This window comes from Micromys minutus (genome assembly GCF_963924665.1).
Source record: "Micromys minutus genome assembly, chromosome: 32".
Classification (NCBI taxonomy): domain Eukaryota; kingdom Metazoa; phylum Chordata; class Mammalia; order Rodentia; family Muridae; genus Micromys; species Micromys minutus.
Window position 1 is genome coordinate 19,886,511 of NC_137967.1, and position 11,766 is coordinate 19,898,276.

Genomic DNA, 11,766 nt, shown 5'->3' on the forward strand with positions numbered 1-11,766 from the left:
TTACCCTTCTTTTTTGGCGCTACAGTTACTGCTGGAAGACGTGGTACGGCTACGCGGGTCCTCGCGACGCACAGAGGCCAGGCGCTCAGGTGACAAGTAGCGGCGGCTGCTGCGGAAAGACCAGAGTGATGAAGGCAAAACCGCAACAGTCTAGCAGTGTTCTCCAGCAGGAGAGGAGGCTGGGGTCCTGCTTTTCCTGCCTTACCTGCGCCCGGAGCTCGCCTCTTTCTTGGGGGAAGATGGGGAGGTGGCATAGCCGCCCACGCGTCGCGGGGGTCCGGAGCCATTGAGGGGCGTCCTGGTGGGAAGGCCTTTCAGGAGCTGACACACTGGAGCAATGGGGTTAGAGCACGGAAGATATGAGCAGGAGGTCGTGCCTCTGAGCCTCAACATCACACCCTCCACCCCGACCACAATACCCGAGGCGGTGGTGCCCAGTCGCGGGGGCGCCCGGCCCTTAGGGGTGCTTCTCCCGCGCAGCGCCGCGCCTTGTTCTTCGCAGGCCCGTAGGCGACGCAGCGCGTCCGCCAGCGCCGCCTTTAGGACAGCCAGCTCATCTTCCTGCAGCTGCAGACGCTGCTCCAGCGCCGACACGCGGTCGTCCACCTCCATGCCGCTGGTGCCGGACAGATTATCATCTAGAAAACCGAGGAGATGCGGGCTGCAGGGGATCACCAGGGGAGGGGATGGGGGGGATCGGAGCTCGGTGCTCCAAAGACCGGGAGAGACCCTCCGGCTTTTCGGGGTCTGTCGGGAACCAGCCACGCTCTCTGCCTTTCCTGCAACCTGGGGCCGATGAGGATGCGTGGGGATGGGCTGAAGAAGAGGGTTCCTGCAAGGAGGAAGGAAATCCCCACCTCCTCTCTCTGCCACAGTGTCCTGACCATGCGACCTTGGGGCAAGTCCCTTTTTCTCACGCAGATTCCACCAATCCCAGGGCCTCACTTTGGTTTTGAGATTCTGTGACAAAGATGCTAAATACCTCAGCATGTCAGCATTTTAAAGATGACATCAAGCTACTTCCCAGTGACAACGTTCTAGAATGCGCCCCCAAAGTCCTCTGACTAAGGTCAATATTCTGCCACGTGTACCAACATTCTCTCGCTGTATCCAAGACTTTTCGAGCCAAAAGGGTCCAGTCCTGTTCATCCCTTCCCCTCGCTCTCCAACGGGTTCGCCCCTCCAAGAAGCCTTAAGGACGGAGCTTTTGCGTCCCCTAGCGGCCGACATGGGGATTGCAGGACAGAAATAACACCCGATCTCTTTTTCCCCAGCAGGGAGTTTCTGTCCTCTGGTCCCACTTTATGTTGCCTCTGTACCCCCATCCCAGATTTAGCTCTTCTTTTCCTTCCCTTCAATCTATTGATTCTGTTTTAAATGACTACCTCATTATTTTCCCCTCCCGTCCTTCCTCCCACAGGGGGTGCGGGATTCTAAATGGTCCTCTTCCACCTCCCTCCCAGACCACTCCTACCCAGACTCATTGCTGAGACAATCTAGGAGACCCTGGCTTCCAGCCCGCTTCAAGTAAAGATGCAGGAACAGCAAGAGGGCTCGGAGGTCTCACTTGCCATCCCGAGTCCTGCGTCCGTCACTAAGCCAGCCCCGCCTGCCCGCTGAACTCCTGCACTGCAGCGTCCATCCCCCCCCCCCCTCCGCGGTCCAATCGTCTGCCTAGTCCTGCCATCCTGTCCTCTACCCCCACCCGCCCAGTGCTCCGCAGGTTCGGTGTCTGGTCCTGCAGAGGGAGGGGGTGAGGGGAGAGGTCGGAGGGAGAAGATTGCAGAGAATTGAGACCCCTATCAGGAAGTCCCAGGGTCCTGTGAAGAAGACCGTGGGAGGGAGTTTAGAGCTGCAGGCGACAGGCGCGCCAGCAGCCCACCCGATCTTGAGCCCTGTTCTACTTCCCGTAAACGTTACAGTTGAAAATACAGGAGCTAAGGCCCTGCACTTAACACGTTTCCCACATCGTGATATGAGTTTAATAAATCCAAAATAAGGCGAGCCATTTAAATATGGTAACTAACGCTTCCACACTCCTATGGCGGTAGTGGCCTCAGCAAGGACTGTCACCCAGAAGCTCCCAGTCGGGGCACAGCTTTTCTTTCAAGAGCAGAACTCATTCTTGCCCTAGCCTGAGAGACCTACCATCCTTAATCTTTCTAAGGTAGAGGGTATTAAATGAACATTCGTGCTTCTTTGCCAACTCTAGGGGGTCCCTAGCAGAGTGTGTGTGTGCCCAAAGCAGTGACCTCCAAACTCCTCCGAGATGAGGCTTTGGCCAGGTCCCCGATTACCACGGGGGCACATTGACCCTGAACGGGCAGCTTTCATCTGAGGCCTTGCTGGGTATGACGGTCCCACCCCATGACTCAAGCTCTTGGCTTCCTCCTTCCCGTCCTGGGGACCAGTGCCCACTTTCTGCATGTCTTATCGTCCTACTCCTGCAGCCCAGCTCCCCAACACCAAAATGGCCCCTCTGGTGCCATACACATTTGTCTAGGGGAAAAGAGGATTCTTCCTGGATGGGAGAAGCAGGGCTGAAGGTGGGGAAGATAGTGGACAGAAAGTCCTTTGCTGTTTTACTGGTCCCAAGCCCAACCCTTAATTCAGCATTTTACCCTGCTATGCCCAAACACAGAGAAGGGTCCCGGGGAGAGGGTTAAGGGGGGAGGGGCAGAAAGAGTTCCACATTTAGCTGACTCCCTACCCCAACCCCAGGCCTGCCCTCCCCCATCACAGGCTCCTTCACAATCTTTACCCTTCCCTCTGCCTAGCCACCTTCAGAGCAGGTGTCCGTTGGGGTAGTGGGAACAGGAACATGACTTTGGGGATAAAAGGGCCTTGTTCTGGGGTCAGAATCCTGTTGATAGGGAGAAAGGAGGAATCTCTCATAAGGGAGGAGATGAGGAGGACTTGGAAGAAAAGGGTTGGGGCAGGAGGAGGTAGGTCCACCCTGGGCGGGGCCAGAGTCTGAACTGAGAAGGGGGCTCTCACCGGTGCAGTATTGCAGCAGAGAGGACGTGTCGTAGAGGCCACAGAAGGCCGGGCCGCGCTCCGCCATTGCCCCACCACAGCCACCGCCGGCCCCCGCAGCCCCAGCTCGGGCCCGGTCCCCCCCCCAGGCCCTGCCTCCCGTTGCCATAGCAACGCCCTTCGTTCCAGCATCCCCAGCTCGGCCCACCCAGCATCAGGCGGCCGGCTCTGAGCCTGGCACAGGGGTCATCCCCCTAGGATGCCCGGAAAGGGTGTCGAGAGACTGCTCTGTCAGCACCCCCCCAACAGTCTTCAGGTCAGGATTGGCTTGCGTCGGGGTCCCCCTAGGTACTGTCTGGTCCCTCCCACAACCTGAGTGTATTCTCTCTACACCCCCTTCTCTCCCGTTAGGAACCAATGAGAGTCTGTCGCGCAGGCTCCTCCGCCAATAGGGATGCGGACGGGTTTGAAGGGGCAGGGTCTTTCCTGCTTTTCATCCTGAAGCGTCGCCCCCCAGCTCTGAAAGGAGGATGGGTGAAAGAAGACACTCCTATTCCCGAAAGCCTCCTCTAAATCTTTTATCTGATTTCCCATAAGTCCCCTCGCATGACCAGAGCTTGACATTGAAACCTCAAATATGCCAGGTTATTCTATAACCTGCGCCTGTATCCTAGTCGGGTCCTCGCTCCTTGTTTATTAGAGCTAGACACGCCCCCAGGGCTCTTAGCTCCACCCCCTAAATCCAGAAACAACAAAAGTTCTATTCCCGCCCCCAGAGCAAATAGCCACACCCCCTGAACATCCAAGGACTGGAACCTAGGACCAGACCCTCTAGTGAAGTTAGCCCCGCCCTCAGAATTTAGAGCCCACCCTCAAGTCCATTAGCCCCGCCCTAACCTTCCATTCCACTTCATCCACAGAAGCCTTTACCTCCCTCCGCCCCTACAGCCCTAGTCTCCCAGGAAGGCGTTATCCAGTCCGTATTTTAACAGAGACCCGGTTGTGAAACCCGGGACCAGCTGGTGGTGTCAGTCAGAGCAAGCTCCGAAACTGGGGAACTAGGAGGGAAGGAGGGGGTACAGAAACTGACAATGGATTTAAAGATGGGATCGCCTTTCCCAAGTCATGACCCAGACCACGGGACTCATTTTGCTTTGTTTTGTAGTTTTGAGCGAGAATATTACTCTATAGTTCAGCCTAACCCACAGCCGCTCTCCCATACCTGGGCTTCTAAAAAATATATTTATTTTATGTATATGAGTACACTGTAGCTGTCCTCAGACACACCAAAGGAGGACGTCAGATCCCACTACAGATGGTTGTGAGCCACCATGTGGTTGCTGAGAATTGAACTCAGGACCTCTGGAAGAGCAGTCAGTGCTCTAACCACTGAGCCATCTCTCCAGCCCTTTTGTTGTTTTTTGAGTCAGGATCTTATATAGCCTAGGCCAGTTTTAAACTCCTTCTCTTCATTATCTGGTCTCCTCTTCGCAAATTCTGGGGTTACAGGCAAGTGCCTCCACCTCTACCCGTGCTTTCCTTTACCTGTTTGTTCATCTAGTTATTTTAAAGATGGAGTCTCACTGTGTAACCTTCCCTGTCCTAGAACGTGATATATGGTCCAGACTAGTCTCCAACTCAATAGAGCCTCCCGGCTCTTCCTCAGGATGGCCGGAAGTAAGTGTCACCACAAGCAGGCCTCTGGCTGTGTGTTTTATGTATTTCTCTCTGTCATCCAGTCTAGTAAAAACCTCACCAAGTAGCCGAAGCTGCCTCAGATGGAATCCTTCTGCCTCAGCCTTCCTTGGGATCACAGGAAAACATTATTAGGTTCTGTCTACGTTTTGTTTTGATGCAGGTCTCGTGTACCTGAGACTGGCCTCAAACTTACTATATAGCTGAGAGGAGGGTCTCTGGTACGCCTGCCTCCAAACAGTGTGGTGCTGGGATTGCAGGCATATACCACAAGGCCCATCTTCAGAAAATAGTTTTGTGCTTGATTTGGTTTTGCTCTTTTTTTTTTTTTTGACATTTATTTATATTTATACACTGTAGCTGTCTTCAGACAGACCAGAAGAGGGCATCAGATCCCATTACAGATGGTTGTGAGCCACCATGTGGTTGCTGGGATTTGAACCCAAGACCTCTAGAAGAGCAGTCAGTGCTCTTAACCACTGAGCCATCTCTCCAGCCATCCCCCTTTGTTCTCGATTTGTACATTTATTTATTTGTGTGTACCTGCGCACACGGGCATATGAGTTCTTAGCATGGTGTGGGTGTTGGAAGACAAAGTGTAGGAGGCAGCTCACTCCTTCCGCAGGTGGGCTCTGGGGATTGAACCCAGGCCATCAGGCTTGGCAGCAGGCTCCTTTACTAGTAGAGCCCAGACCATGTGTTACGGGTGGGAAGAGTGAGGCTAGCAGCAGCTTTCCCTCTGGATACATAGGAGGTTTCATTCAGGTTTGGGTGCAGTGCCCACTACAGTCTGATTGTATGAGCCTGGGTGCAGGCTTTACATCTCTGAATGTTCTCGGCTACTTAAAGAGATGAGGCAGAGGCAGGCCAGTCTCTGAGTTCAAGCCCAGTCTAGTCTGCAGAGCAAGTTCCATGACAGCCAGGGTTACACAGAGGAACCCTCAAAAAATAAAAATAGCTCTTGCTCTCTTGCTGTCTTGGTCTCTTGGCCTCTTGGCCTCTTGGTCTCTTGGCCTCTTGGTCCCCCCTTTTCCCCTTCCCTTTCCCCGTCTCTCTCCACGTGCTCATGGCCGGCCTCTACTCCTCTATTCCTCTCTCTCTCTCTGCCTCTGCTACCCTCTTAACTCCCCCCATGACCTGAATAAACTCTATTCTGTACTTAAATAAATAGATAAATAAAAATTTAAAAAGAAGGAAAGAAAGAGATGGGTTGTCTCTACAAACTAAGGTCTGAAGGCAAGAGTCATTCATACAGCAACATCCTAGAATCTCCTAGTGAGGGGCTGGGAGCAAAACCGTGTGATAGAGTGTCTGCTTTGCATGTTTGATTCCCAGGAACACACACATACACACACACACACATGCACACATGCACACCATGTGTACATGGATACACATGCACATACACACATGCACCAGCACATACATATACACAAAAACATGTGCAGAAACACATGCATACACACATGCTCATGTTCACACACACATGCATACCACACACACATGCATATACATGCATATACACAATACACATATGCAACACACACACACACACACACACAGTGTTCTTAGTACTTACTATTGTGAGGATCTATGATTTGCCAAAAAATGATAGCCTGGACTCAAATAGTATGCAAGCTCAAAGGGTTTTATTCTTCAGAAGTCCAGCACGCTGGGGTCTCTCATTACTAGAACAGAGAGACACCCAAGTGAGCTCGCAGGCCTGATTTAAAGCACATTAGGGAATTCTGGGGTAGGTGTCCTCTATGTTAACCTGTTGGGTCCATGTCTGCAGACATTCCATTACCACGGTGTGGGGACTGGAGACTCTCTGGAGAGGTTTGAATACTGTTGCTGAGGAAGTAGCTGTAGAAAATGCTGCTGACCCATTGTCCTTGCTTCAGGCCAGGTGGCCGGGCAGCTTCGGAGGCTCGGACTTGCCTGGAATTGCCCAGTTCTTGGGAACAGAGATTTAGGCCTACTCTCCTTAGCTGCCGATTTGAAGCCTGTCATGGAGTCAGCCTAGCCTTCTCACTATAAGCCAAACTCCCATCCTCGGTATTGGAGTCTCAGAGTTTGCTATTGGCTAGTTGATCCTGATTACCGTGGAGGATGTACACCGCCAAACACAGATAATAGCTAGCATGCAGTTCCCACATACAAAACACTCACTGACCATGGTCATCACCATTTTACACCTTGAAGAAGCAGCACAGAGCTAGTAAGACACTTTACAGTCCTGGTCAGGTCTGTCAGCTAGGAAGGTAACTAGGACCCGAGGGTGAGGCTCACCTAGAGTCCACGGCACCAAGACAACCTGAGCTACATAGGACCAAAAGGAAGCATTTAGGGTTGGAGTGGTGGCTCAGTGGCTAAGAACACTGCCTGCCTTTCCAGAGGTCATGAGTTCAATTCCCAGAAACCACATAATGGACAGGACCATCTATAAATGGATCAGATGCCCTCTTCTGGCCTGCAGGTGTACGTGCAGACAGAGCTCTCCTATATTAAAACATTTTAAATTAAGAAATCAAAAAAGAAAAAGAAGGAAAGAGGAGGAGGAGGAGGAGGAGAAAAAGAAGGAAAATTTATGCCCAGAGTTGAATGATTTCCAGGCAGGAAAAATAAAATAAAAATAAAAGGTCCTGAGGTAGGTTTTGGCTTAGTCTTCAGCAACCAGAAGGCTGGTATGGATGGAGCTGAGGAGGAAGAAAGACGTACCAGGACCTACAGAAATGGCTCAGTGGTTAAGAGCACTTGCTGCTCTTCCAGAGGACCTGAGTTTAACTCCCAGCAACCATATTAGGTACCTAACTCCATAAGGACCCCACTCCTTTGGACTTTTGAGACTCATGCACTCACATTGCACACACACGATTATCCTTAAAAATAAGCCAGGCAGTGGCAGCCCACACCATTAACTCCAGCACTTTGGAGACAGAGGCAGGTAGATAGATCTTTGACCTCAAGGCCATCCTGCTCTACGGTGTGAGTTCCAGGACAGCCATACACAGAGAAACTCTGTCTCTGAAAGCTACTAACTAACTAACTAACTAACTAACTAAATATAAATTTAATAAAAACTAAAAAAATAGCAGCAAGACAGAACGGAATGTGGCTGTAGCAGTACCTAGTCTGTGCTAAGGGATACTGTTCTCTTGGAAGGGTGCCCCAGAGCATTGTGGGAGCCCAGGAGGGTTCCAATTCTGGGCTTCATGTTGTGGGGGAAGAAAGCAAATCCAGGGTCTAGAGGATGGAGTGAGGCACAGAATTGAGGCTGGTAGGTTCTGGCAGAGAGAGGGAGATGACATATAAAGATGTCATACTCGGTCCTTGACCCTAGCCCCAGAGCAGGGACCAGACTCAAACAGGGTCCACTCGAGCTGCAAAATGGCTTTTTTTAAGGGCAAATGGCTTGAGATGGGCACCTGCTTCCCAGAAAAGGAGAGCTGTTTGGATGGGCGTTTGGGTGTGAAGTGTTCTGTGTGCTGGCTCTGGGTACAGCTAATGGAGTTTGTTTTCTTCCGAGTGCTTTCGCAGGAAGATGTCAAGAACCATGAAGACAGGCATGGGAGGGTCGCTGAGCCGGAAGAGGGAGGGAATAGGCTATAGAACTCTCTCTCTCTCTCTCTCTCTCTCTCTCTCTCTCTCTCTCTCTCTCTCTCTCTCCTCTCCCCTCTCCCCTCTTCCCCTCTCCCCTCTCCCCCCTACCCCCCTCTCTCTCTTTCCCCGTCCTTCCTTCACCTAGAATATGGGGATTAGACATCTCCACTACAAATCTTCTTGCCTGAACTTCCTTGAGGCTCTCTCTGTCTGAGCTACAGCCTTGCTGAGTAAGGACCACCCAGCCCAATCTTCAACCACTAGGGGGCAGTCAGGACCCTCGCAGTTAGACTCGGCCACTGGCGTGGGGTGAAGGGAAGTTTGAAGGGGATTTGGAGGTGGCGCTGTCTGCAGAGCCCCAGCTGAGAGTCGCTCTTCTGCCCTCCATCCTGGACTCTAGAGCCCCCACCCCACCCAGTGCGGCATTATGTCAACACAGCCCTACGGCTGCTTCTGGCCTGGACAATATTTGCCTTGGGGATCTGGGTCGGTCGCTATGGAGACCGCCACCCCCCAGGACCGGAAGAGGCTGAGAGAGCCAACTGCACCGGCCTGATCGCCCTCGGATTTTGTCTTTGGGGCAGTTGATTCCGTGTTTTCATTCTGGACTCTTGTCTCTCCCTGTCTCCCTCTCTGGGTACTGTCATTAAGTCAGGTATCCTGTCGCTCAGCTTTTGCTGTCTTTCACACTCTGTGGGTGCCATCTCTCTGTGTTTCTGTCTTGCCTGGTCCCCATTTCCCTGGGTTTTCTGTCTCTTTGAAACTCACTCAAACCCTCATTTTTTTCCCCTTTGAGGCTAGGTCTCATGAAAGCCAGGCTATCTTCAAATTCTCTATGTAGCCAAAGATGACCTTGAACTTCTGACCCTCTCGTCTCCACCCTCCTGGTGTTGGGATTTCAGACATGCATAACCACCTCTGGTTTATGGGGTGACGGAGGATGGAACCCAGAGTTTCCTCCATGCTAGGCAAGCTCCCGATACTCACTGAACCACACGCTGCCTCTCTCTGTGTTACTTAGGTTTGTTCTCCGGGCCTCTTCTATCTATCTGACTTCCATCTTTTTCTGACTATGGATTCCTTCCGTGGATCCCATGTGTGGAGCTGTGTGTGCAGGCTACCTCCCCCTTCTTTGACTCCCAGAGTCGCCCTGTCTGTGAGCCTGCTTTTCTGGCTCTTTCTCTCTTGGAGGCTCTGCCTCTCTGTCCCCTCAGGTTAGGGTCTGTTTTCCTGAGGAAACACCTATTACTAGCTCTGTTTGTCACTAAGTCTCTATCCTGTCTCTGCAGCTTGAGCCTTAACGGTTCTCTCTCCCATCTCTGGCCTCAGGCCCCATGGAACGTCTCCTCGCCCCATCTCTCTCTGCCTCATTTCTTCTGTACCATCTGCCAGCGCCCCAGGCTCCTGCCTGATCCCCCTCCAGCTTTGCTTGGCTGGGCAGCCCCATGGGAGGAGACATAGTTTTCTCAGCTCTCCTTTTCTGTGACTTCCAAAGTTGGGGCATTGTCTGGTTATTGCTCTGGGCCAGACAGACAACCAGAGACAAGCCAGGAAAGGAGGGAGAGAAAGAGGGAGGTTATAAGATGAGAATTGGTCTGGGGTGGAGCTCAGTAGTAGAGAGCTTGCTAGCATGTATGAGACCCTGGGCTTCATTCCCAGGATGCAAAATTAAATAAAGCAAATTTAAAAACAGACACATGAGTTGTGTGTGGTAGCTTACGCCTGTAATCATGTAGTAGAAGAGGGGGCTGAGGAATGAGGTGATTTTGAGGTCAGTTTGGGCTAGATGTGTGTTGGAGAAAAAGGTAAGAGTTGTAGCTTACCTGTAAAGTCTTTGCTTGGAATCTGCCAGTGAGGGGCTGGGGGTGTGGCTCAGTGGTAGAGCCCCTGCCTAGAATCTCCCAGTGAGGAGCTGGGGGCGTGGCTCAGGGGTAGAGCCCCTGCCTAGAATCTCAAGGTGGGAGGGGGGAGCACCATGGTGCACTGTTGGAGTGCTTGCAAGAACCAGACTTTCCATTTCAGCACCAAAACAGTAATACGAGCCACAATAATAGTAGCAATAAATTCAATAAGAGAAGCAAAGAGAGTCTGGCCCAAAAGAAGAGGAAGGCTGATAGAAAAGACCCGAGAAGCTGAACAAGACAGAAGGAAAAGAAAAGTACCTAAGACAGAAAGACAGAAACACTGAGTGTGGGGTTAGAGAAAAGGAGGAAATGGGAGATTTGGTGGCTTTATTTGTTTGGTCCTCCTGACAGAGCATCACTATGTCCCCCTGGCCAACCTGGAACCTGCTATGCAATCTAGGCTGGGCTTGAACCCCCAGGGCTCCGCTAGCCTCTGCCTCTGAGTGCTGGGATTAACACTCTGTTATGTTCTGCTAGAGAGGAGAGATTTGGAGGAGGGGGCGGGGAAGAGAGAGGAAGGAAAGAGAGAGCACGTAGTACATCGAGAGGAGTGAGGAGACTCAACAGAGAGAAGATGGGCTGGCGACCGGGAGAGACAGGCTATATTTAGAGACCGGATGAGCCAAGTAGACTGGAGAAGCAGCCAGAGTGCTGTCAGGGGCTGAGTCTCCCGGGGTGGGTGATGGGTGGGCTGCAGCCTGGGAGTTGCTCAGTAGCTAGGGAGGCTCCAGGCTGCTTCTTCAATGCCTGTCTCCAGAGACTGCCAAGGACCCTGGACCGGGGAGAGGAGCCAGTCAGGGACCTAGACTGTGACCCTTCTTCTTGTCTGTCCCACATGCCTGCCGTGTGTTCATCTAGAACGGACTACGCAGGGAGGGGGCATCTGTCTTCAGGAGCACCTTTTGATCTTTAATATACATATATGTATTCGCGTGTATCTGTGTGCCGTGGCATAGGGGTGGAAATCGGAGAACTTCGCTGGCCAGCACCCTACCCACTGAGCCACCTTGCAGGCCTCCTTTTTAAGATTTTGATTAGCATATACGAGTTTTACACACAGCACGTCACTGAGACATTTTCATATACATGTGTGTACATGTTGTGAATCTGGATTGTACCTGCTCCCTCTTGCTGGCTGCCATTCTGTTCTACGCATCCTCCCTCCGCTTGCTTGTTGCTGTGGGTTTCTTTCCTGTGATTCAGTGATTTCCTTTGTGTTACTTACGGGATCATGGATAAGGGCTGAGGGGCAGAAGCATGGGGCTTTACCACAGAAGAAAAGGGCTCCTCTGCCCCCAGAAACCTTTGCCTATAGATTTCAGGGAAGGGGCGACGCCATGTATCCCTTTCCCCTCCAGACCATAGTCCAAGCTCACCCTCTCTCACCTCTATCTCCCTCCCTTCCCCCTTCTCCTTTTCTTCCTCTTCTTCCCCTCCTCTTTCCCTCCCTTTCCATCTCCTCTCCTCCATCCTTTCTCTCTTCCCCTCTCTCTGAAACTGCGTTTCACTTCAGAGCCCAGGCTGGCCTCTGTCTCAGGATCTTCCTGCCTTAACCTTCCCCAGTGCTGGGATGTCAGGCCTGAGTCTC

The 11,766-nt window shown here is 52.1% G+C and overlaps 1 protein-coding gene across 1 annotated transcript; it reads right to left on the reverse strand.

Moving 5' to 3' along the window:
* LOC308413638 (echinoderm microtubule-associated protein-like 1) lies at positions 1–636 on the reverse strand (the record flags this gene model as incomplete). Its single annotated transcript, XM_080908692.1, has 3 exons — positions 420–636; positions 206–329; positions 1–109 (listed from the first exon to the last, which is right to left on the reverse strand). The coding sequence occupies exons 1-3, from the start codon at positions 610–612 to the stop codon at positions 1–3; spliced, it is 426 nt and encodes a 141-aa protein (XP_080764818.1). The 5' UTR covers positions 613–636.
* Positions 637–11,766: the final 11,130 nt, after the last annotated feature.